The sequence below is a fragment of the Cynocephalus volans genome, chromosome 8 (assembly GCF_027409185.1).
Source record: "Cynocephalus volans isolate mCynVol1 chromosome 8, mCynVol1.pri, whole genome shotgun sequence".
NCBI lineage: Eukaryota > Metazoa > Chordata > Mammalia > Dermoptera > Cynocephalidae > Cynocephalus > Cynocephalus volans.
This window is the reverse complement of record NC_084467.1, coordinates 106461413-106488228: the sequence shown is the minus strand read 5'-3', so window position 1 is coordinate 106488228 and position 26816 is coordinate 106461413. Positions and strand designations below refer to the sequence as shown.

The 26816-nt window shown below is 42.1% G+C and overlaps 1 protein-coding gene across 17 annotated transcripts in view; it reads right to left on the bottom strand.

The window, feature by feature from the left end:
* Positions 1–452: 452 nt before the first annotated feature.
* Positions 453–26816, bottom strand: part of PDE4DIP (phosphodiesterase 4D interacting protein) — a 181160-nt gene continuing 154796 nt past the window's right edge. For 5 of the 17 annotated variants that reach the window (XM_063106518.1, XM_063106508.1, XM_063106512.1 and 2 more), the window contains 13 exons: positions 26072–26323; positions 24710–24856; positions 23917–24036; positions 22271–22460; positions 21528–21652; positions 8692–8931; positions 6596–6712; positions 5817–6043; positions 4685–4828; positions 3456–3594; positions 3114–3160; positions 2164–2215; positions 453–1520 (listed from right to left, as the gene is read on the bottom strand). In XM_063106518.1, the coding sequence (XP_062962588.1) occupies positions 1375–1520; positions 2164–2215; positions 3114–3160; positions 3456–3594; positions 4685–4828; positions 5817–6043; positions 6596–6712; positions 8692–8931; positions 21528–21652; positions 22271–22460; positions 23917–24036; positions 24710–24856; positions 26072–26323 (1946 nt within the window). In that variant the 3' untranslated portion in view covers positions 453–1374. The remainder of the gene's footprint in view (positions 1521–2163; positions 2216–3113; positions 3161–3455; positions 3595–4684; positions 4829–5816; positions 6044–6595; positions 6713–8691; positions 8932–21527; positions 21653–22270; positions 22461–23916; positions 24037–24709; positions 24857–26071; positions 26324–26816) is intronic. The other 12 variants (XM_063106510.1, XM_063106523.1, XM_063106520.1 and 9 more) reach the window with 8 other exon arrangements.

Sequence of the window (26816 nt, the reverse complement as noted above, 5' to 3'; positions counted from 1 at the left end):
TTTTCAACTGTTTCTAGGAAACAATTGTGAAGTGACAGCTTTATTTTAATTCTGCAAGTCAAAAGGATGTAACTAAGGACTTTTCCCAAGAAACACATTAAGATTTTTATTTCAACATTTGTGGAATAACATGTACTTTAAAATTAAAGGTTCTGAAATTCATTTATAGTTTTGGTTCAATGTTATAGAACGATGTTTTTTAAATCGTGGTCTGCAGCCCACCTACATCAGAATCACCTGTGGTGCTTATATAAAAATGCAGATTCTAGGGCCCCACATCAACTTAATCTGTTGGGATTAGAGCCCAGGAAATAGCTCCTATAATCTCCACAGCTGATTGTAAGGTACACCAAGTTTAAGAACCCATCAAAGAGAATTTGTCTTCCCCATTTTCATACACTTGGTCTAGTAACTGGTGCAGAAATAGGAAACAAAGCAGGCAAAGAAAACTATTCTTTTATACACATTTTCCTTTAATAGTCACCAAGAACACTGTGTCATTTCCTCTCACCCACCCTGTCCACCAGTTATGTCGGCCTTCAGTGTGGCTACAGCAACATATATAAATCTATATCATACATTTATACACACATACACACATCCTATAAGCACTGTGAAGACACAGACTGGACTTTAGCGCAGCTGGTGGCCTATCTCATGCCACTTAAAAACAAGTGCAGGTTTGCTGGATGCAAGACTTTTAATATGTCTGCTCTAGCCATGAGTCCCCAGTTCCCCCAAGGGAAGTTAGGATGACAAATTGGGACAGCTTATGTAGAGGGAGGTCACTATAATTTGGAGATCACATAAGAAAAGAAATTGCAGGTGCTAGGCTAAGCCTCAAATGGCATCTGGGAAGTCACCACTTTCACCATGTAGATGCAAAGAACTCAGGTGTGGTGGCACAGAAGGAAGGCCAGCTTGACTCAACCCAAGGGAGGTTGTCGGCGGGTAGGGTGTGCATCTGTGAGTAGTGCTCGCTGAGCCCCCGCCAACACTGTCCTGCAGGGCCGCGATGCTCAGTAGTGTGCTTCTAGAACTGCCTGAGGAGCTCCACCGTATTGGGACCACGTGCCCCAGTCACGGGACACAAGGTCCTCTTCCTCCTGACTTGACCATCTGAGGACAGCTGCTGAGGTGAGAAACGTGCTGTGGCTACTGAGCCTGCCACTGGGCTTGTTAAGAAGCAGTGTCACAAGGTCCTCTGCCAACAATGTGTATTTGGGTTAGTGCTAGGCCAAGTGGATCTTGGCTAATGGTATTGCCAGAAGGCTTTCTGCCTTTCTGCCTTTCTGCCCATACCACCAGGGCACATCTTTCACTCCCTCTTCTGGAATCTCCAGCAGGTTTGGAGGACTGGGGCCCAGCTCCTCCTCAGCAGATAGGTAGCTGCATGAAAGGGGGGCAGGCCCATCCTTCCTGCTCTTTTAAGGACGTCTGGTGGCTTTGCTTCTTGCATGGCTCCTGGAAGGCAAGGGTCACAAGATTGGAGTGCATGGCGGAGCCCTTAGGGATTTCACCTGCAGACAAAAATAGAACAAACAAAATCAGAATGTAATGTCAGACCCTGCTGATGGCTTCCTCAGGCTGGAGTGCAGCTAAGTGGTAACAAAAAGAAGCAGGAGCATAGTGAAAACCAGTTAAGAGGACAAACTGAGGGGATGCACTAGGGTCTGGAGGAGCAACTGGTGCCCCCAAGTTAGAGGAAAAGCCTCCCCACCTCCCCATGCTCTAAGACCCTTGCTCAAAGCTACTGCACACTTATTGGCTGGATCCTACCATTCCATTTTCAGGAGCCAGATTATTCTCCAAGTCACTCTGTCTAGAATAAAAATATGGCCTTTGCCATCTGCCAGGAAAAGAAGTGCTTAGCATAAAACATGCACATATAGAAACAGCCTGTTTTAAAAAGAAGAGGACCTTTTGCAAAGAAATCCTCTGTTAAGTTTATGTCCCAGTTCATCTAAGTCTACTTCCATGTTTTACAGATGAAGGGGTATTGGTCTCACAAGAAAATAAGAGGCCAGCCAAAGCCATACAACCAGTTAGTGACAAGCCTGGGATTAGAACCCAGGCCTCACGCCCTTTCCACTGGTGTAAGGGAAGGAGACAGGAAAACTTCCACACTGGAGGAAGCCAAGGGGACTTGAGGCCGATGGTTACCTTTGCTGGGACAGGAATAAGGCTTTACAGAGGCAATCTTGTAATTGCTGTTCTAAAGAGGCTCAGGAAAGAAAGGAATCAGCAGAGAAAAACAAAAGGGAATTAGTAAAAGAAAACAGAGAGTTAAATCATGGGCCAACCCATTTTTACACTGTGGGGATCAACATTCTCTCAGGTGACCATTTAGGAACTTTCTATGTATATGCTGCTCAATTGCTTATGGCAAAGATTTAAAGTACAAATTAAAAGGTTTAGTTTCTGATTTTCGTTCACCTCAAGTTTTATTTCAAAGTACTTCCTAGGGAATGATTAATACTTTGTATTTTAGATAAGTGTAGACAATGTCTGGCATATATATAAAATCTTTCCTCTTAAGGTTCAGTTATTATTTATTACCAAATTCTCTTTTAGATTACTGAGAACCAAGCGATCTTTCTCTTGTTGCTCCTTAAAGAAAAAGATTCATCCAAATTAAAGTGTTGTTCTCAATCCAATAGTGTGGAGGGAGGTCAATTTATTAGGTCGCACCTTGCTTTCATTTTTTCATAAATTAGAATGGGAAACACAAGAACACATCACTGGCCTCAAGATCCCTTTACCAAAAGCTAATTCAGAGGCAGACTCCTGATATCTTCTGATCTCAAGAATCAACAAATTGCATTTCTCCAGATTCCTGACCTGGCATAAAGGAGGAATACCGGATTGAAAAGCAAAGGTTGTGACAATGTGAGAGTGAACAGAGATGTCATGGCGGTTGCTGACTGGACGTGAGGGGTGACGGGGAGGGAAACTAGCAGGATCCTCACTGAGGAACCGTGATCCTACGGGTGGACCAGAATCTTCTCCTGGAGGGGTCAAAGAAGGTTGAGAGTCACCTGCAGACTCTGATGACAGATGGTGATGGGTATGTGGCAGGTTCTGAGCTCAGACTGGTGCAGCGGTTTCCTTACCTCCAAATTAGTCCTGGCCTTCTTTAAAACATCATGTGTCCTGGTCACTGAAACACAAAACAGCCCCACAGGGCAGAAATTACCAACTGGATCCCTCCTTGCTTGGCATGTGGTTCTAAAACATTTCCTTCAGGTCACTCAGCAGGGGTCTTTTGCTGTCCCCATCCTCCCCTCCCTCTGCATCCACAGTCACTGGAGGCACAGGAGGTTCAGGGATATCATGTCAGTCTCTCTCCTCCTGACATCCCTGAGCCGCTCTGGGATCTGTTCATCTGTGGCACAAGGGGCGTGTCTAGAAGACCACCCCTTTTCGTTTCCCTTTGCCTGGCTCAGGCCACCTACACTGGCTGACGATGAACTGCTCCATGCTCTCCTTCTGCTGGGTTACAGTCTTCAGATGTTCCACTGTGCTCTGAAGAAGCCTCTCCTGTTTGGATACTTTGGTTCTCAGATCCAGAAGTTCTCTTTCCATTGGCTCTCCCTGGGCAGGAGAGACAGGCTCTCAGTCCACAGTCAGCAGGCCTAAAGCACCCCGTGCTCTGTAGCTCCTTCCAATCCAAAGCAGGATTCCACAATCTTCTCAACTATCTATGCCCTGGATTCCCTTCGCTAAAGCCTCTAAACCCTTCTGGCTGAGGATGGTTTGGGATGTCCCCAGAGGTAGGAATACTGAGAGCCTGGAAGTACTCATGCAGACTAGCACAGGCCTACGCTCCTATTGTGAAGAGAACCTGGCTTGAGGTCAGAATGAAACTCCCAACTATGAACAACAGCCAAATTTAGTCCTGGAATTAGTTCTTTCACTCCCCCACCACAGGAAGACTTGGGAATCCAGGACTATTATGTCTGGGGAGATAGGGCTGGCCTGAGGACAGTTAGCAAGTTAGTAAATATTTGTGCTAAAATGCAGATGGCATAGCACCCCCTCCCTGAAATAGCATAGTTGAGTCATAAAGGTAAAGGTAACAATAATCTGAAGCTGGAATCCCTGGGGATGGAATCTGGAAACCTGCCTGCCCAAGGGCCTGCCCAGAGCCATCCTCAGATCTGAGACCATTCTGAGGGGTGGTTGACATTCCCTTGGCCTGGCCCTAGTATGCAAACTTAAGTGACGTGCTGGGATTGCAAGGGTGGCTAACTGAGGCTCATAGTGTCGTGGTCACATTCTGTGATTTTGACTATGCAAACCTGAGGGGTGGGAGAAGGAGGCAATGAAGCTTTAACATGTCTCTGAATTTCAGCTCAGCCAAACAGCAGAGAAGTGCAGAAATTGATGAACATGTATGGATTACCAGAGTTACTACACTCTGCTTCTCCAAACCCTGTCCTTCTCCTCTTTGATCTCTTAACACAGAGGCCAGGGGGGTGGGAGGAGAGGGGATGTAGTCAGAACTGCAATGAAAGCAGCCACTATGATCAGGGGCAGTCCTGCAGGGAAACTCCCCTAAGGTCCTATGGATCCCAGCTCACCATGGGGCTCCTGATCTACAGAAAGCTGTGGGACTGAGGAGAGAGAACAACACTGAGGCAGAGAGCTGGCTATGATCCAGTAATGGATGCTGGCCTCTTACCACTGTGCCAGGCAGAGCAGAGCTGTGGGAGTTTGGCAAGGCCGCTCTCCAGAACATGGTGAGAAGGGAAGCAGACTCCTCTAGGGTGTGGTGCAGGGCACTGGCGCTGCTGCGAAGCTCATGGATGCCCTTGCTGCCCAGCACCTGGGGAAGAGCAGAGGGAGCCAGGACATCACGGGAACTGAGAGTTCACTTTTGCTTCCCCAGCACAGGGCTCAAGCTTCCTCTATGAGTGAGGCACAGAACATAGGCCTGCATGAACCTAGGAGACCCTCACTCGCCATCTGCAGCTCCCAGGACTGAGGTGCTGCTCCCCCTACCTGGAATGCCCTCCTGTACCTGGAAAACCTCCAAGGCTTTCAAAACACATCCCCTTTGTCACATCCTCCATGAGCCTGGTACTTTCCTTGCCTGGGATGAATGGCCACTTCTGCACAGGTGCCCTCCCATCCAGAGGACGACTTCTCACACTGGGCCTGTAGCCCTCAATTGTACTTGTCTACCTGGATATGTGTTGTGCCTTGGGTGTGGGGGCTCCTTGCAGGCAGGGCTGTCCCTGTACACCAGGGACTCTAGTGGCTCAGACAGCACAACCACTGGTGCCTGGTCTCCCTCAATGGTGAAGAGCTCTGAGAAGCTTTGCTGACTGCTCTCCCTCCCCCTGTGCAAGCTGAGGAGGAAATCCCACGGCTGCCAGGCTTCTCACCCCTTTCACACATGTGGCCCATGAGGCTACAAATCCCTCAGTTTTTGTCCCTCTGACTGATTTCACTCTGCCCACAGAAGGCCATGTGCCCACATGACTATATCAGGTAATGCATTCCCAAAGGGTACTCATGGCAGCACACATATGTGTTGACACTTAACAACTGCTCTGCTGCTGATGACAACAGTACACACTGGATTTTCTGTGGCATGAGGGGAAATATCCAGCCAGCTTCAAGTGGAACAGAGCAGAACTACATGAGAACAGGAGACGGAGAAGAAAGGGCTGAGCAGGGTATAAGCAGAAGATGGTTTCTCAGCTGCTGGGAGATAGAGAGCATGAAAACAAGGAGTGGGAAAAGGAGCTAAAATCAGAGGAAGAAAGGACACAATGAAAGAGTGACCTAAGAGCTACAGCTGTGGTTACCTCTGTGCCTGGAGCTTCTAGGCCAGGGAAGGAGCGTGCTGCTCTCACGAGAGAAGCTATCTTTCTGACCAGCAGTTTGCCCTCCCCAATCTGCTGTCTTAGGGCACTATAGTCATCCACATGGCCAATGACATGGCGGCCGTGCTTATTGGCAAAGGAGCCATCAGGAGCATCACCCTCCAGCTTGGGAGGGCTCTTCATTACTGGAGAAGCTTCCAAACCTAGACCTGAAAAAGAAAACCATAACAACACAGAATCTGCTGTTACTCATAATATCCTCAGTAGGCTCCAATCCAAAAGAGAGGGTGAAAGAGGCAGGAAACAAGAAAGGCAGCCTTGGAGTAAACAAGGGTGGTGTGAAGTCCATAGAGATATTCTGGTTTCTATACTTGGTGATCTTTTTTACATCATCTCATAATGATATATTTGCAAGGAGACAAATTTTTATACATATGGACAAATGGAATTGTCAGGATAATTATTATTGATAATAAATTTCAGGGTAGAGGAAAGGCAGACAAGGAAATCAAGCTGGATAGAGAGAGCACTTTCAAGAATATAGTGTACAGTGCAGCGAAGCCAGAATAGAGCAGCAGGAAAACTGCAGGAGGAAGAATAATGACAAGAAAGGCACCATAGAGGGCAACATGAGTAGCACGAAATTTGGGGCCTTGGGGCACACAGAGAAAAATCTCTAAATTCAAGTCATGTGTATATAGACAAGAATGGTTTGTAATTTTTCTTCATCCATACCTGTGCCCTTTAGGTGTCATATTTACCATTTGTCCTGTTGAAGATCTCAGCTTCTGAGCCTGGAGCAGAGGAAGAAGAGCTGGGGAATTCTGCAGCTGGAGAAGTCATGCCAACATCCCGGACAGGAGGGGAAGCAACTGAATCTAGGGAGTAAAGACAAGCACAGTTTTCAGGAACGCTGGAACACACTGCACTGCAAGCACAGGCAGCCGTGTCTTTACCATCTAAGATCTCAGGTGACGTGACTCACCTCCTACATCATTATAATCCACAAACCACAATCAAAAGCAACAGCCAACCAATCCTTAGTTTCCTATGTTTCCATTTGTCAGAACAAAAAGATATATTTCACTAATTGAAAGGTGTTCCTTGAGAAAGCAACTTGCAGTTTGAAAAATAATGAGGTATATTTTTATAAAACCCAGTTTTGAGTATAACTTGTATGTAGTTTCTAATACAATAACTTGCAAGTAAATATAAATATAAATAAATATACACAGTATATATGCTAAAATGTCAAATCAAAGAATAAATGGATGTATGGGGGATTAAACTCAACAACTACTCACAACTGTCACGTGGTAGTACGAGTAAAAAATTCAGTTGTATGAGAAGAAAGGAGGCAGGAGGCTTGACTGGTTAAAGGTGCCCTACTGGAGAACAGAAAGCAACCCAACCATGGAGGAGTTGGAATGCATTACAAAGAAAGCAGCAAACGTCCTGCTGTGTCAAGTGTGGCTCTGAGACTGCTTTCCAGCTTAGGCCTCTGGGGTGGGGGAGGAGGATCAGGGACTGAGCCAGTGGAGCTGAGTCTTGGCTGTTGTGTGGGAAGCCAGTGAGAGGGGAAAGGCTGGTTAGAGGGAAGAGGAGGAGACGGAACTCAACATTGCACCCATCATGGCAGCCCTGAAGAGGGTGGGCATCCACCTAATGTACACTGAGCAGTTCCTGGGGCCAGGTCCTATGCTAGGCAGTCCACATACTTTTTCTTCATTAAAGGCCATGAAAACATGATCATATGATTGTCACCTTCATTTGTCAGATAAGGTCATTGTCTGATAAATGAGCATCTACCAGAACCAAAGACAAATAAGAATTAACATGAACAGGAAAAACAGGCATGAGAGTTTGAAATCTCAGCTTTAGAGAAACCTGAGCAGAAGTGATTCCTGATTAGAATAAAATTGAGGATATGGCCATGGTGGTGAGTGGGGATGGTGAAATGAATGGAGTATCAAAAGGAAAAAGAAGAGGAAGTAGAAATTGAATGTGTCAAGAGATGGAGTTCAGGCATTATTAACACTGAAATTAACACTGAGGGAAGTGAGATTGATGAGGGATACTGAGAAGAGAGGGTGGGACTTGGTCAAATATGCCTGTCTGAAGGCAGTAGGGCAGAGGAAGTGAACAGCTGCCACCTGGAATAAACATGCCTCCATCCATTACTTTCCTATAGCCCTGGTTCTTCAGGGACAGGAACAGGGTGCCACACACTGAGTCCCCCACAGGTGAGGAAGAGACAAGCCAGCCTAGAGGGTCTGGGAAGGTCAACAACACTGAGACAGCATGCTGAGGTGGACCAAACACAGATCAGAAATTAACACTTCTGCTTCTAATCCTGGTTCTGTTTCTAACTCTTGTAAACCCTAGTTTGTCCATTAATGTCTCAATGTCTAAGTTTTCCCATGTGAAATGCAGAGACAGTAAAACCTGCCCTACCTCAGATGAAATTATATATTTGAAAACACTTGGTACAATTTAAAGCACTTCACAAATACAAGGAATAAATATTAACATAGACAGCTGCTAATTGCTAAGCAATTCCTATTGTGCCAGGCACTTGTAAATTATTTCATTTAATGCTCCAAATAACCATACAAGGTATATATTATTTACTATCCCCATCTTAAAGACTAGAAAACTAAGGCTTAAACACCCAAAGCAAACAGCCTATACGTGGCAAACTCAGAATCTGGAGCCAGGTCTGACTCTAAATAGTGTGATCTCACTCAAGGATGCTATACTAAAGCAGCTTCAATTGCAACCTGACCCTAAGAAGCATGAGAGGGGGCAAGATTGCTCCTCTACCGCAGACATCCTGGTAACTCCTTTTCCTTTCTACCTTGGAAGAGTGACTGCTTGTTCCCAGGGTCAGTGTAGACTGGGAAGCTCTGGTTGATGGAGGAGTGGCTGAGGCTGGCTTTGCCGGCACCACCATCCAACTGCTGCTCCAGCTGCAGTCGCAGATGAGTGTTCACCTGAATGCTCTGCTCCAGCTGCCCTCTCAGAGCTCGGATCTCTGCCACCAGGTGGCTCAAGTCACAGCTCAAAGGGACTTGGTGACAGGCACTTGGGCTATAAGCTGAAAGGAGAGAGAGGAGGGATCTGTTAGCACTGACCCAAGTATTTGCAAACACTTGTCAGGACACTTCTCTGTCAAATTCCTTTCTGCCAAGAACTCCACTGTAATTTTGGGGTCCTAGGCAACACACAACAGCAACACATCTGTGATAGAGATGTCACCATTCCTGGGTAGAGCCGGAGGCACAATGAGATGGCACACATCCAGTCTGGAATTTCCCTGAGGTCCAAATTACCTTCACGCACCTGGAGGGCATTTGAATGGCGGATGAAGACAAGCCTATTATTTCATCTCCACATTAACCTTAGTCATGCAGGCTAGAGAGCAGGATCCTCCAAGGCAGGAAGTCAGCATTGAACTAGAGAAGGGTAGGGGGGAGGGAGAAGGGGATTTGATGACCTCTACACTCAGAAATCAAAGAGGTGAAAGAGGTGGCCTTTTCTGTTAATTCCTGAATAACGATTCATTTGGGAAGAAATCATTAAGTGGAGGTAGGCCTCCCAAGGATAAGGATATAAGGATTATGGAGGTTATTAGTGGTAATTTGTTTCATGTGTGTGATAATGAGAGCACTGTTGTAGTTTTGTTTAAATTAAATATTATGAACATGGTAACTGTTAAAATAATGTAAATTAGTAAGTTTAAGATCATTGTGGTGGGGTTGCATATATAAAGATGGCTATTCAGCCTACGCGTGCAAATGATCAAGGGGCCAGGATTTTTTGTAGTTGTACTTGATTAAGTCCTCCTCATCCTCCTACTAGAATTGATAATACACTGTTATTAGTATTATCTTTAGTTATTATATATTATGTTATCAATTGACGATACCTGAAATATAATTGAAATTGGTGCCAGTTTTTGTCAAGTTAGTAGGATTTTACCTGATATTAATGAAATCCCTTGTATCACTTCTGGGACTCAAAAATGCAATTGGGATAGTCCAAGTTTTATAATTAGTGTCACAGTAATTATTAGGAATGCTGTTAGGTTAGGAATTTTTATGACTGTGCATTGCCCAGAATATAATACATTAATTATGACAGTTATTAATAGGAGTCCAGACGCAGTTGCTTGTATTAAGAAATATTTAGTAGCTGCTTCTGTGGATTATGGGTTTGCTTTTTTGATTAAAATGGGAATAATGGCTAACATATTTATTTCCAGTCCTATTCACATCATTAGTCAGTGTGAGCTAAATATTGTTACTATGGTTCCTATAAGGAGGTTAAATAGGATGGTGGAAAAGATCAGAGGATTAATTAGTACAGGAAGGATATGAACTAACATGCTCAGGGTAAGGGCCTGATAGCTTATTTAGCTGACCTTACTAAAGAACATGGTGAACTAGGGAGCGTGGAGATTTTTGAACTCATAAGAGCAGATTCAATTCCTATAATTACAGAAATAAGAGAATTTAAACCTCTATTATTTACTCTGTCAAAGTAACACTTTTATCAGACATGTTTTTTATGCTTGTAGTGGAACACTTGATAGTAAAATAGGTATAGAGATACGTCATATGCATAAGGCTAATGTGAATGCTAAAAAAATTTCATAGAAGGCGTATAAGTCGATCATACTGGAATTGTGGGTATGATGCTCAAACTTATAACAATAAGATAGTTAGGAGACACGTTTTCATGACAAAATTGATTGTGTAAATTTCCGGTATCTGGAATCAGGTGGTGCTCCTAGGAAAAGGATCATGGTTACAGCATTTTCATTATGATGCTGGTGTACTCTGTTATAAAAAATAGGGCAAGTGGGCTTGCAGCATATTCAACATTAAAACCTTATACGAGTTCTGATTTACCTTCTATTATGTCAAATGCAGCCAATTAGTTTCTACTAATGTTGAAATAAATCATATTATGGCTAAGGGTCATGATGGAAAAATAGTCATATATTCTCAGGCAGTAATTAAAGTTGATAGTGTAAATGACCCATTTATTAAGATAACTGATAGGAGATAATGGCTAGAGTAACTTCATATTAAATCAACCCTGCTAATGCTCACAGTGCATAAATTAATGTGTATTTTGAATCTGATGCTCATTCTAATCAGAAGATAGAATACACAGCCAAGCTTGCTATGGCTAAAATGAATAATATTCCTATATTTATGTTAATTAGTGACTATGGGTAATGAAATTCATAAGATTAGCACAAGGGTGAGGGTAGGTACAATGGTATATAGAATTATGTAAGATGTTAGTAGTCATAATGGTTCTTTAATGAATAGTTTTATTGTACCAGAGAAGGACTAAAGTAGGCCATGGGGACTAACAATATTTTGTCCTTTACAAAGTTCTATGTAACCTAACACTTTTTGTTCAATTAACGTTAGAAATGCTATAGCAAGTATGGGAATAATAAGCAGAAGACTAATCATAAACATATTGTTAAGAAGAGAAGTTGAACTGATTATAAAGTTTAAAGTTTTATGCAATTACTGGGCTCTGCCATCTTACAAGCCTTGTTTTTGGTCAGGGCATGTAGTAATGTATTAGACTGAGATAATATCTATTAAATTGAAGGCGATTTTTGAAGTGAGCCTTATTTCTCTTATCCTTTCATACTGGGAGAAATATTAAAATTTTGGTTGGGTTGACCTCGAGCACAACACAACCTATTAGAAACTGACCTGGATTCCTCCGGTCTGAACTTAGATGACGTAGGACTTTAGTAGTTGAACAAACAAACCATTAACAGTGGTCACACCATTGGGATGTCCTGATTCAACATCAAGGTCATAAACCCTATGGTCAATATGAACTCTAAAAGATGATTGCACAGTTATCCCTAGGGTAAATTATTCCATTGATCGAATTGTTTGGGTCAATAAATGATTATGTTGCTTCAATTGGTCTAGTCTAGGTTTTAATCATTCAGAGGTTGTGTTGTGTTTTGAGGTCACCCCAACCAAAATTTTTAGTCTGGTAGATTTAAGTGTTATCCCTCTGAACAGTTACGTTAAAATTCTTTTATGTGAGCTAATTAATTTAAACTCCATAAGGTCTTCTTGTCTTATTTTGACATTCCTGCCTCTTCACAGGGAGGTCAATTTCACTGACTCAAAGTAAGAGACAGTTAAACCCTCACTTGGCCATTCACACAAGTCTCTATTTATGGAACAAATGATTATGCTACCTTTGTACGGTCAGGATATCACACTCATTGAACATAAGCCACTGGGCAGGCAGCACCTCTAATATTAGCTATGCTGGAAGTGATGTTTCTGGTAAACAGGTAGGATTCATATTTGTAGAGTTTCTTATCATTTTAAGAATCTTTCCTTAAATGCATACTTGTGTTGTTTGAATAAACAATCAATTAATTAGTTTTTGTTTTATTTAGTTAACTATCAGTGGTTATTCGATCTGATACAAGGGTTTTGAAAAATGCTTTAATTAGGAATTGGGCTAAAACTTAGTTTTAGGCGAACTTACAATTGGATTTAATAACATGTGTACATATATCAGCCTTGTCTAACAGGCCTTTAGTTAGCATGCAAAGATGGGAGTAGGCACCTTAGACCAGGAATCATAACTAAGTGAATTTTTCAGTTGCTCCATATTTTTCTATCTTCACTCACCAGAGATAGTCTATTTCTTCATACTGGAGATGAAGAGGCTTAAGAAATATTCTGCAAGGCCACAATGTCTTATCTGAAAACCTTAAGGACAAATGTATTTCAAAAGGTAGGATTTGGTTTTTGGCAAAGTAATACATATATATACCATATATAGCATATATTATATGTACTTAGTTGCATCTGAGCCACAGCCCTTTATCAAGCACATTATCGTATCTGCAATGAGCTATGTGGATATTCTCACTGAGTATACAAATAAAGACTATGAATTTCCTCTTGTCAGTTCAGTTAGGTTTTGTTACCAAATGGTTATATAAAAAAGCTTTCGATTCAGAAATCTTTTTGGATTATGGAATTAGGGATAAGGGATTATGGAGCTTTAGTGGTAGTGCTTTGAAATGAACACTGAAAGACCCACAAACAGGAAGAAAGGCATGAAAGGGGAGGTAGTTCAGGATGAAGTTTGGTTTTAGAGACTAATTCCAAACTTCCATGATGCTCTTCCCTCTCTTTCTTTCCCTAAATCCAAATTCTCACTATGTTTTGTTTACTGTTTTTACAAATGTTTTTTCACCTATCCATTCCCCTTTATATTCCCAATAGAACCTTATCATCCTTTAATGTCCAGAACATCACTAGACCCATCTAATAAGTTTCCTGGATTCTAATGTCTCCCAACTCCAGTATGTCTCACCAGACTTAGTATCTTAAAAAGTTCTGTTTTAATCATGTACTTATTTTCCTTGAAAAGAAACATACTTATTTCAATTGTCTACTACATAAAATGTAAACTTTTATTTTCACTTGTAAGCTTTCTACATAGTGGGCAACTTTCCATCCCACTAATCTGACTTCTCACTCCCCTGATAACAAGCTTCTCCTACAGGCAGGCTGGTTTCCCCACTGACCAAACACTCACCATGACTTTGTACTTAAGCTATCCTCTCAGCTTTGTGAGCCTCCATACTTCTTTTTTCTAATTGAAATATGATTGCTCATATCTGTGCAGTATGGCATTGTATATCAACACCTGTGTGCAATGTATGGTGGTCAAGTCAAGATAATTAGTATATTCAACACTACACAATGTAATCATTTTTTTGTGGCACTTTACCAATTTCTTGCTAACCTCCACTCCCCTCCCACTTTACTACTTCTGGTAGCCTCAGTTTTGTTTTCTCCTTTTGAAAGTTCAATGAATTATTTGATTGTTGTATCTTTCTTTCTTTCTTTCTTTTTCTATTTCTTTCTTTTTTTACTTCCCACTTAAGAGCAAGGATATATGATATTTCTTTTTATGTGCCTGGTTTATTTCGCTTAACATAATTTTCTCCAAGCTCATCCATATTTGATGGAGTTTGGATGTGTTGTCCCCTCCAAAACTCATATGGAAATTTGATCTCCAATGTGGCAGTGTTGGAAACTGATTGAGTCATGGGGGCGGATCCCTCATGAATGGATTAATGCTCTCCCTGGGGGCAGGGGAATTAATGAGTGAGTTCTTGCTCTATTAGTTCCCGTTGCTTAAAAAGACCCGGGAACCTTCTCTCTCTCTCTTGCTTCCTCTCGCCATTTGATCTGCTTGTATCTGCCTGCTCCCTGCCACTTTTCTGCCATGAAGAGAAGCAGCCTGAGGCCCGTGCCAGATGCAGCTGTCCCAGAATCGTAAGACAAATAAACCTCTTTCCTTTATAAATTACCCAGTCTCAGGTATTCTGTTATAGCAACACAAAATGGACTAAAACAATATTGCTGTGAATGGCAGAATTTCATTCTTTTTTATGGTACAGTAGTGTTCAATTTTGTATATATGCCAAGTTTTCCTAGTCTGTCAATGGACGTTTAGGTTGGTTCCAACTCTTGGCTATTGCAAATAGAGCTGCAATAAACATGGGAGTGCAGCTATCCCTTCGATGTGATGATTTCCATTCCTTTGCGTATATACCCAGCAGTGGGATTGCTGGATCATATGTCAGTTCTATGTGTAGTTGTTTGAGAACCTCCATACTGCCTTCCATAATGACTGTACTAATTTACAGCCCCACCAACAGTGTAGGAGGGTTCCCCTTTCTCTGCATCCTTGTCAGCATTTGTTATTCTCTTTTTCATAATGGCAGGTCTAACTGCGGTGAGATGATATCTCAGTGTGGTTTTGATTTGCATTTCCCTGATGCTTAGTGATGTTGAGAATTTTTCATGTGTCTGTTGGCCATTTGCATGTCTTCCTTTGAGAGATGCCTATTCAGCTCCTTTGCCCATTTTTAAATCAGGTTACTTGATTTTTTTACTTTTAAGTTGTTTGAGTTCTTTTTATATTCTGGATATTAATCCCTTGTCAGACACATAGCTTGCAAATATTTTCTCCCATTCTGTATTTTGTCTTTCTGTTTTGTTAATGCTTCTTTTGCTTTGCAAAGGCTTTTTAGTTTGATATAATCCCATTTGTTTATTTTGCCTTTTTTTTGCCTGTGCTTCTGGGGTCTTATAAAGTCTTTTTTTGCCCAGTACTGAAATGTTTACCCTATGTTTTCTTCTGTGAGTTTTATAGGTTTGGGTCTTGTATTTAAGTCTTTAGTCCATTTTGAGTTGGTTTTGGTATATGGCAAGGGGTATGGGTCTAGTATCACTCTTCTGTATATGAATGCCCAGGTTTCTCAGCACTATTTATTGAGGTAGTCTTTTCCCCAATGTGTGTTCTCAGTGCTTTTGTCAAAGATCAGTTGGCTGTAAGTATGTGGGTTCATTTCTGGGTTTTCTATTCTGTTCCATTGGTCTGAGTGTCTGTATGCCAGTACCACGCTGTTTTGGTTACTATAGCTTTGTAGTATAATTTGACATCAGGTGGTTTAATGCCTCCAGCTTTATTTTTTGCTCAGGATTGCTTTGGCTATTCAGGGTCATTTGTTGTACCATATGAATGTTAGGATTGTTTTTTCCATTTCTGTGAAGAATGTTGGTATTTTGATGGGGACTGCATTGAATCTATAGATCACTTTGGGTAGTATGGACATTTTCACAGTGTTAATTCTTCCAATCCAAGAGCATGGAATGCCTTTCCATCTTTTTGTGTCCTCTTTAATTTCTTTCAGTAGTGATTTGTAGTTCTCACTGTAGCGATCTTTTACCACCTTGGTTAAATTGATTCCTGGGTATTTTATTTTTTTGGTGACTATTGCAAACAGGCTTGCTTTCTTGATTTCTTTTTCTGCTAGTTCTTTATTGGAGTATAAAAACACTACTGATTTTTGCATGTTGATTTTGTATCGTGCAACTTTGCTGAAATGATTTATCAGCTCTAAGAGTTTTTTTGTAGAGTCTTTAGGTTTTTCTATACATAGGATCATGTCATCTGCAAACAGGGACAGTCTGACATTGTCTTTTCCAATCTGGGTACCCTTTGTTTCTTTCTCTTGCCTTATTGCTCTGGGTAGTACTTCAAATACTATGTTAAATAGGAATGGTAAGTGTGGGCAACCTTGTCTTGTTCCACTTACGATGATACTAGCAGGGTTTTTTTAATACATAGCTTTTATTGTGTTGAGATACTTTCCTTCTATACCTAATTTGCTGAGAGCCTTTATCATGAAGGTTGCTGAATTTGGTTAAATGCTTTTTCTGCATCTATTGATGGATTATGCCCTTATTTTTGTTGATACGGTGTAACACATTTATTGATTTGTGTATGTTGAACCATCCTTGCATCCTGGGATAGATCCTGCTTGGATCATAGTGTATAATTTTTTTGATGTGTTGCTGTATTGTTTGCTAATATTTTGTTGAGGATTTTTACAACTATGTTCATCAAATATATTGGTCTGTAGTTTTCTTCTTTTGTTGCATCTTTGTCTGCTTTTGGTATTAGGGACATGCTGGCCTCATAGAAGAAGTATGGGAGAATGGCCTCTGTTTCAATTTTTTGGAATAGTTTGAAGAGAATTGGTATTAATTCCTCTTCAAAGGTTTGTTAGGACTCAGTGGTAAAGCAATCTGATCCTGGACTTTTCTTTGTTGGTAGACTGCTGATTACTGCTCTAATCTCATTGCTTGTTATTGGTCTGTTCAGGTTTTCTATCTCTTCTTGATTCAGTCCAGGTAGTTTGTATATATCCAGAAATTTATCCATTTCCTGCAGGTTTTCAAATTTGTTAGCATATAGATGTTCTTAATAGTCTCTAATGATTCTTTGTATCTCTGTAGATCAGTTGTAATTTCTCTTTTTTCATTTCTGATTTTTGTTATTTGGATCTTCTATCTTCTCTTTTTTAGTTAGCCTAACTAATGGTTTGTCTACTTTGTTTATCTTCTCAGAAAACCAACTTTTTGTTTCTTTGATCTTTGTATCATTTTGGGGGTCTCTATTTCATTTAGTTTTGCTTTGATCTTAATTATTTCTTTCTGTCTGCTGATTGTGGCATTGGATTGTTCTTGTTTTTCTGGTTCTTTGAGGTATAGCATTAGGTTGTTTATTTGAAATCTTACTATTCTTTTCCTGTAAGCATTTATTACAATAAAGTTCCCTCTTAGTACTGCTTTTGCAGTATTCCACAGGTTTTGGTATAATGTGTCTTTAATATCAATGAATTTTTAGATTTCCTGTTTAATTTCTTCTTGGACCCATATGTCAGTCAGGAGCATGTTGTTTAATTTCCTTGTATTTGTAAGTTTTGCTTGTTATTGATTTCTAGTTTTAATCCATTGTGGTTTGAAAAGATACTTGAAATGATTTCAATTTCTTAAAATTTGTTGATACTTGATTTTTGATCTAACATGTCATCTATTTTGGAGAATGTTCCATGTGCTGATGAGAAGAATGTATATTCTGTAGTTATTGGATGAAATGTTCTGTAGATATCTGCCAGGTCCAATTGGTCTAAGGTATAGTTTAAATCCTATGTTTCTCTGTTGATCTGTTGCCTAGATGATCTGTGTAGTGCTGTCAGAGGGGTGTTTAGGTTCCTCCCTGTTATCATATTGGGGTCTATCTCTTTCCTTAGGTCTAATAGTGTTTGCATCATATATCTGGGTGTTCTGGTATTGGGTGCACATATACTTATGATTTTTATGTCTTCTGGTTCGATAGATCTCTCCGTCATTTCACAGTGGCCTTCTTTGTCTCTTTTTACGGTTTTTGGTTTAAAGGTTATTTTAACTGATATAAGAATAGCTACTCCTGCTCATTTTTGGTATACATTTGCATGGTATATCTTTTTCTTTACTTCCCTATTAGTCTGTTGGTGTCTTTATAGGTGAGGTGAGTCTCTTGTAGACAGCATAAAGTTGGGTCTAGCTTTTAAATCCAATCAGTCAGTCTGTGTCTTTTGAGTGGGGAATTCAATCCACTTACATTTAGGGTTGCTATTAAAAGGTACTGTCTTATGCCAGGCATTTTATTGATTTTTGTTTGTATGTTTTAAATATCTTTTGTTCCTTTGTTCCCCTTTTTTTGTTTGTCTTTGGTGTTTGTTGATTTTTGAAGTGGTAAGATATAGTTTCTTTCTCTTTCTTGTTTGCATTTTTGTTCTCCCAGTGGATTTTGTTCTTTCTTGTGTATTCATGGTAATGATTACCATCTTTTGGATTCCAGATACAGGACTCCTTTGAGGATTTCTTGCAGAGCTGGTTGTGTGGTGAACTTCAGCAGTTTTTGGTTGTCTGGGAAATACATTATTTCTCCTTTATTTCTGAACGATAGCCTTGCTGGGTATAGTATTTTTAGCTAACAGGGTTTTTTCTTTTAGTATTTTAAATATATCATCCCATTCTCTTCTGGCCTGTAGATTTTCTGTTGAGAAGTCTGTTGTTAATCTGATGGGGACTTTCTTATAGGTGGCTTGACACTTTTCTCTTGCTGTTTTTAGGATTCTCTTTTCTTCTTTGATTTTTGCCAGTTTGACTAGAATGTGTCTTAGAGAGGACTTTTTTGAATCAAATCTGTTTGGGAATCTTTGAGCGTCTTAGGATTGAAGGTCTGTGTATCTTGCTATATCTGGGAACTTTTCCACTATTTCATTGAATATGTTTTCAATGTCTTTTCCTTTCTCCTACCCTTCCAGAACACCTATGATTCAGATGTTTTTGCACTTAAGGTTGTCTGCTGGCTCTCTTAGATTTTCTTCATTTTTATTCTTTTTTGTGTGTGACTGGTAAGGGGATCGCAACCCTTGGCTTGGTGTTGCCCACGCACCGGCCATCCCTATATAGGATCCAAACCCGCGGCGGAATCACCGCTGCGCTCCCAGCATCGCACTCTCCCGAGTGAGCCACAGGGCTGGCCCTATTCTTTTTTTTCTTTCATCTGCATGTGTTATTTCAAAAAGATTGGCTTCAGGATCAGAAATTCTTTCTTCTGCTTGCTCTAGTCTGCTGTTTAAGCTCTCAATTATGTTTTGTTTTATTTTGTTGAATAAATCCTTCAATTCTAAGTGTTCTGCTACATTATTTTTTAAGGTACTAATCTTTGTAAATTTCCTTCTTTATATCCTGGATAGTTTTTCTCATTTCATGTGTCATCTAACTGAGTCTTCTTGTACCTCATTGAGTTTCCTTATGATTGTTGCTTATAATTCCATTTTAGTCATTTCAAGGGTTTCCTGCTCTCTGGGGTCTAGTACTTGAGAATTATTCTATTCCTTTGGTGGCATCATATTTTCTTGTTTTTTCATATTTCCAGCATTTCTACATTGATGTCTGGTCATCTGGTAGAGCAGTTGCTTCTGTTATTCTGGAGTGGGCTTTGAGGAAAGAGACTTCCACTTGTAAATGTTTTTCATATTGACCACTGAATAGGGTGTTTTAGTATTGGTTCTGGGTAGATGCAGTAGTGTAGTCTCCATGTGGGTATTTGGCTGTATTCAATGTCAGAATCGTGTGTGAGTGTCTCCATGGCCTAGGCACTATGGCACTTTGTGATCCCCTGCTGAGGTTGGTGACACTGTGTTAGGTCATCAAGGATGTGAGTGAGCTCACAAGTTCTTGGGAGAAGTGCCTGGGTGTCCTGTTAGTCTTTGGCTGGGGTGGATGACTCTGGGCTGGCTTGTTGGCACCCCAGCTAACATCTCATGACCCTGATGGGCACACTGGGGTATACTGGAGCTCCTTAGTTTGAATGGGTGACCCTGGGTCAGGTTGTTCTTTCCTCTTTCCTACAGCCATTAACTCCTCCTAGGTCCTTGCTTCTCCCAGTTAGGAGATGGGTTGGTGTTGGTTGGGAATTTTCTTTACTCTATTTGGTTATCCTGGGTTTCTGCACTCTCCAGGGGTTCTGCATATGTCTCTCCCTGGATTAAAACAGTCATGTGGGCTACATACATACTCCCCAGTCCAGGTATGCTATATGGGGGGGCAGTATAATTGCCCCTATGGGTTAGGCCACTGGGTTGTGTGTCTGCACTCACTCACCTCTGTCCTCAGGCTCCACTGGTGACCCTGTAGTTGAGGGGTCAGCAGGAAAACCTGCATGGTGGTGGAGACTGCTGTTGTGGTGTCAGGCCACTCTTGTGGTGGCAGTGGCAGCAGGCTCCTCTTTCAGTGATGGTGGCTGTGGAAGTGGCTGTGGCAGACCACCCATGCAGTGGCAGTGTCTGCAGCAGCAGTGGGCTGCCCATACAATGGTGCCCCGCACTCCTGCTGTCTGTTGCTGGGCACTGCCCTAGGCTTCTGAGGTCCTTGTACTCCTGCCAGCAGTCTGCAGGAGCTGCCCTCAGCTCGTCCCCCCATACTTCATAAAGTTCTAGTTCAACTTCTTTTTAGCAAATTACAAAACTAAATCAGATTTTATGAAAATTCAAATTTGCCTAAATGGGGAAAATTCTAATCTTAATTCCACTGCCCTTCACCTTTTGTTTGGCCCTCTGAAGGGACACAAAACACATCAGTTCTTCACCAGACAGTTCTTCAAATATTTGAGGCCAATTCTCATCTCCTTATGATCTGTTCCAAGCCTAAAATTTTTTAGTTTCTTTGATCAGTTTGAGATTTCTGGTCCCACACCATTGTTGTCCCTATCTTCATCACATGTCATACTGTGTCAATGTTACTTTTATACAATGGTGGCCCTCAGTTTAACAATATTTCAGACATGGTCTACCATATAGACATAACACTTACATACTGTGGTCTATGGATGAGTTGGCTTTTCTAGCAACCCCTGGTCTGTAACTTCCTTCTGTAAAAATGTTTCTACAAAATTCTTCCACCATCCAACCTATAAATGGCTATAAAGAAAGCCCTTCCTATTCTGTATTTATACCACTGATGTTTTTAATCACACTCAGGATATTGTTTTTTATCTTTGCTAAATTTTATCACATGAATGTCAGAGCTTTGGTCCAGCCTGCTTGACTTATTAACATTATGTTTCAAATACCCATCTCCATTTGAAGAAGAATGAGGAAATATGTCAAGAATCTCAAATACTACATTATTATTTCAACAGGTGAAAATAGTCCTCATTAAGAGTGCTTAATTTCAAATCCAGGCCTGAAATTTAAGATCTATTAGTGATATTTCTGTAAGCTTTGTTTTTGCTTTTTCTTTGTTTTTCTATCTTTTAATTTTTCCACTGGAAAAGGGTCAGAGCACAAGTAGATTGCCTGCTACACTGGCTGCATGGGTTGGCAGTATGTATTATTTATAAGAGTCAAAACCTTTTCAAATGATGATCCCATTAGGAGAGTTCCTTGCATTGAAAAAAAAAATGGTAAAATCTATACAATGATTAGCTTGTGTCTGGCCATCTAAGTGGGTGAAGTTAAGTGGGTGAAGTGACCCACTGTCAAGGATGTCCAGGCTGGATCTTGCTCATGTCACCAACACTCACCCTTGCACTTTGTGTATGGTAGCTCCCCGTGTTCTTATTGGGAGCCCCAGGCCTGCTGGGGGTTTTCTGAAACAGAACTCTATACCTTCCCATGATCTCCACAATTCCCAAAGGAAGGCCTCACTGGTATCCTGAGCAAGGGCAGGAAGCTCATGGGTGGAAGTAAGGGAGAACACATACCTTTCAGCCCCTTCTTAGAATTGCCATAAAGTGCCTCGTAGATCTGTAGCTCTGACTGGAGGGACTGGAAGAGCTGCTGTTTTTCTTCACACTGTTGTTGCAGGAGGGCTAGCTTGTGCCGTAGCCTGCCAGGGGAGAAGCAAGGACCCACTGAGATGGCAGGGCCCCTCAGCCACACCAGGGCAATAAGCAGTGAGCCATCCTTTGCAACAGAGAGTTTTAGCCCCAGATGTCGACTCAGGGATCATGAAGACCATCATTTTTATTTCTCAGATTTGGAAATAGAGGTTGGGCGAGGTAAAGTAACTTTGCTTAAAGTCATACCATTGGCTACATCAGCTAGGAGTTGAACAGATACACCAGCACTGTCTTCTTACTGCTCCTACAGTGCTATTCATGTTGACAAGCAGTTATAGGCCTTGTGTTGGGGACAAGCATCATGGCTGGGGTAGAAGCTTCTGGTTTATGGTGAGACTAATGTCCTATATCTAACTGGAAGCATGGCAATGTTCTTTCTCCAGTCTCTGATATGCTAAAGCCTTCTATAACAGGATTTTACTCCCTTAACTGTTGAGTGAAAAAGGCAATCCCAGAGAATTCCTTTCTTCTGCTCAAAGTCACACATAAATCAGGAACAAGAGAGGGGAAACTGATGTTTCCGAAAGAGGACACTGTATTGCCAATATTTCTTCTCCTAAGCCTGAAAATGGAGCCACCATCCCTATGAATGGGTCAGCTCTCACCTGGAGTCGTTTTTCTGGAGGGATAGACGTTCCTCTCTGAAATGCGAGATCTCCTGCTGCTTCTCCTTCAAGTCTTCCAAAAACTGCTGCCTTTGCACCTTCTGATGCTCCAGCTCCTTTTCCAGCTCTTGAAGGCGGGATTGGGAGGAGAGCAGAGCCTCTCTTAGGCATTCTGTTTCCTGGGAGTGCTCTGGGGAGCAAAACACAGTAATATTTATATTTGGAGGCAAAGATCAGCAGGAAGAGGAGTGCAAGCACATCCGTCCTGACAACTAGAATTAAGACAAAGGGAAGGAAGGCTCTGTGTTGGTGGGCAAAGAGAGTGTTAGCTCACTGTATTCACACACCCTGGGGAATGTGCACCTCCATCTTTGCAAAGCCCTTCATTCCAATGATTTACTATGGCCTATCTTGCTCTTAGAGAGAACATTGTGGTTGCTATCACTCACCATTTTCTAAGTGCTCACAGACCATCTGGTCAATAATCCATTCTTTAAGTTTGCCAAAGATCAAAATCAAGATTTCTTACGTATCATTTTCAGAATACATTTTTGTCATGTTTTTGAAAATTGGGATGTTTGGTCTTTTTTGAAGTTGCAGCATGTTTGTAATCTTCACAAATTCTCAAAGATTATTGAGAGGGACTTTGTAGGTTCAGTCAGCCCTCTTGGGAGGAATTCACCTGGGCCTGGCAAATTGTACTTATTTAAAACACTTACTTTCTTCTCACCTGTGAGGTCTGTCTAGTCTTTCCTAGCATGCAATAGCAGTTTAGTAGCTCTGCCTTCTTTCTTATCTATTAACTTTTGTTATCTTCCCCAAGCAGTGACCTTTCCTCTCAAGTCTTCTTGCTCTGGGTGGCTAATTTAGAAATATTTCTTGATGTCTTTTTCCTTTTCCACAAGCATTCCTTCATTCTGGGCTTAATCCTTTTGGATACTATTCTTAGTCTTTTTATGGCTGTTCAGTAAATATTTGTAAATAAAAATAATTTGTTATTGATAATACATTGATTTGATTAAGTTAATTAACACTAAGGTCAGCTGTCTCCCATATGGGAAATGATGCCCACGTATGGATGCTCACTGAATAGGGCTGGGCAAGTTCTGGAGGACATTTGCTTGTGCATCCCAATGTGAAGTCTTAGAAGTACCAATAGAGAGGAGCCCTGAGTGTATGAGTGAGGGAATATGGTGAGGAGGTAGAGGGATGGCAGAACAGGACCAGGAAGGACACACAGAACTGCAGTAAAGTCTGGAGGAACATGAGAAGGAATATAGGCACTTGCATTCCTTCCTTTCCTGGATCCAAATCAGCTCTGAGTAGGGGGAAGGAAGAACAGATACCAAACTGGTATCCAGTTTGATAGCTAGTGACTCTGGGTACATGCAGGTGGGCTTGTACAGATGTGATGGATTTCCTAGAGCTATTCATTCCAGAGCACAGGAGTGTGAGGGCTCATAGTGGGGACCTCTTAGGAAACAGCCCTTTCTAGACTGAGAATAGCTATAACAATTTGGCCTTGGTGGATCTGGAGAGCTCTGTTATCTCCACCTTCTTTTCTTTGCTTCTCCAACTGAAGATTGGTGTGGCCAAGAAGAAAAGGACCTAGGAGTGATCACAGTTTGTGGTTTTTGATCACCCACCTCTGGAAAGGTGATTCAGCTGAGCCTGAAGGCTCCGGTTTTCTTCCCTGAGGACTCTGTTCTCATTGTAGAGCTGAGGTATGGACTCCAGGCCCTGACTGTAGAAGTTAGTGGTGGATCCTGTCCCAGAAAGTATACATTTGGGTAACAGATGCTTTCAAAAGTTTCCCATTCTGAATCACCCAAAGATACTGTCCCAACCCAGCAGAAAACCCTGGGGACTGAAGGCCTGGGACTAAATAAAGCATGATGAGCTGAATGCCTGGTTTTTGTGTGCCTCTTCTCAGAGGATTCTTTGTATGCATTGTCATGTGCCATAACTGCAATTGTGCAGGAGGCCCTTTCTCTAAATAGCTGCTGCCGTAGTCTGGGTGGGAAAATGATGTGTGGGAGAGATGGCCTCCAAGTGACAGCAGCTTGGGAGGAGACTGTGGGAAGAAAGAACAGCTTGGTAAAGTGGCAGGGGGAGGACCCCTGCAGACCTGGCTCTACCACTTGCCAGTTACATGACAAGGGCACAGAGAATCAGCAGGCAATATATAAGCATATTAAGGATGGGGTGAGAAGTTAGGTGACTCTGGGGACCAGACCTAGTTCGGCCTTGAGGAAAGTTACTCTCTAAGTTCAGATACATCCATAAAGTAGAATAACAATACTTGCTCCCCCTCCCTTGCTGGACTGTTTGTAAGGAGCAAGTGAAGTAAAGCAAACCAAAGTGCTTTGAAAACTGTGAAGCTCTGCCTATGGGCCCTCCCTCCAGAAGCTCCCTAAGTATGGCCAGAAACAGGAAGACCTGGGCCTCTCCTACCACTTCCACGGGTAGTAGAGCTGAGCCGGTGTTCCAGCTGCTCCCGCAGGCGGTCATTGATGCAGATGGACTCCTCCAGACGCTGGCGCAAGTTCCGGATTTCACTGAGATGCTCTTCCAACAAGTCAGCCCCTGCAGCCATCCCACCAGGACATGAAGAGAGGTGGGAGATGGAGAATCCCGGTTACTAGTTGAGGTAGGGGGTGGGGCTAAGGCAGGGGCCTCTCAGGAAGACTCCTAAATATCACCAACCTTCTGCCAACTGCACCTTCTACATGGGTACCCAGGGGACAGATAATTTTGTTTATAGAGTAAGTGGGCTTTCAAACACAGGATGGCCCATTGCTGAGGAAACACCATGGGCCTCCCCCACACAGGGATCTGGTAAGTGGAAGGGAGTGCCACATGTTTTAGAAAAATAACTGAAGGCTCTGGATAGGGCCTGCATGGCATCTGGAAACGTATGGCTAGCTCCTGGGTGTAAGTTTGAGGATGATAGAAAGACCTCACTCCACCTTTCTTCTGATACCTTCCTTCTCACTCATATATGACTGAACACTCTTTAGCAAGGCACAAAGCCATTCCTCCCACCCTTACAGAGAAGGCATAAGGTAAAAGTTCATGACCTCAAACTCACCCTATGTGGCTAATGACTGATACTGAATTCTTCCCTCAAATCACTTTTAATATGGTAGGAAGAAAGGAGAGCCTGCAAGGATCTAGGGATATGAAGGTGGACTAGGGAAGAGGAAGGAACACCCCCAAGGAAAGACAAAAGATGCAGAAAAGAGAAGTAGGAAGGATGCTAATGACAGACTACATTGACTGCACCATTTTGCTCTGGGATCAGTCTTTTTTCTGAATATTAGAATTGTCTTACTGATGGAACTGAGCTCCATCCCAGCATTTGCCTGCTTAGCTACACCTCTCCAGTGGTATTACTGATTTTATTATTGGGATGGGGAAGCTGTGTCCCTTTCTGTAACAATTCTTGACTGATGGAAGAGAGTTCCTGTGAATGTCTATGCTTGGCATTCTGGAAGCATCTAAGAGAGTGGGCTGTGAGGAGGTCAGGGTGCAGGAAGAGAGAAGGACATCAATGTGAAAGCACAAGAGCTGGGTCCCTGACCTTCCCATGTCCTTGCAGAGCACCAAGACCCTGAGCAGGGAGAATGAAGGATTAGTACTCAGAAAGGATTGAGTACTGACACAGCCCTTTCATTTTATACCCACTCTGTGAGCCAAGGACTAGAGGAGAAATTTTAAAAAGCCTTGCCTAGGTAAGAAAAGAGTAGACTCTGGATGAGATTTCATTTCAAAGGCTGACCCTCTCAGCTTTGTGCTTACCTGTGGGTTTGGAGTTAAGCTGGTAAACAGAGGAGCCTGAGGTCAGGTCCCCAGAAATACTCCCCTTCTGAGGCCTCATAATGTCCCACTGGCCACTGCTGCCCAAGTACCCAGGCTCCAGGATTCTTCCCAGTTCTATGGTACCCCTTAGAGGAGAGTGAGGCTGGGCAGGGTTGAGGTAATGGGAACAGCTGGTTTCCAAATGGTTTCTTGGCAAAGTGGCTGTGGAAGCAGGAGGAACAGTGCTGACACCTGGGCAAAAAGAAACATGAGTGAGAAATAAACAGGGTATCAGAAGGAAAGGATCAGCAAGGAAGCATGTGATTATTAGGAATGGAGACTAAAAGGAGACATGTGGGATGTCAAAGATCCCAGTCCACTGTGGAACACCAATTAGATGATGACTCATAACCTAAAAGTTATAACTTTCACCCTTCGTACTTCCCAGCATGAGATACCAAGAGGTAATGGATGGGTAAAGTATCTGAAAACTACCAGTGTACATGAAGGAAAAGTCCAGTGGCCCCACTCAAGGATCCTACTATAATTCCTCATGACAAAGTCCAGGGAAGTTACAGAAGTAGGACTCACTCCCAGAATTAGGAGTCAAGAGGGTAATGGGATATAGTATTGAGCATACCTTTGAGAAACATTTGTTTGCCTGTGAATACTTGCCTTCCCCAGAAGCTAACCAGTTTCTCCTTGTGGTTTTCAGAGGAGAGAGGGGACATGAAATTCAGCTGGA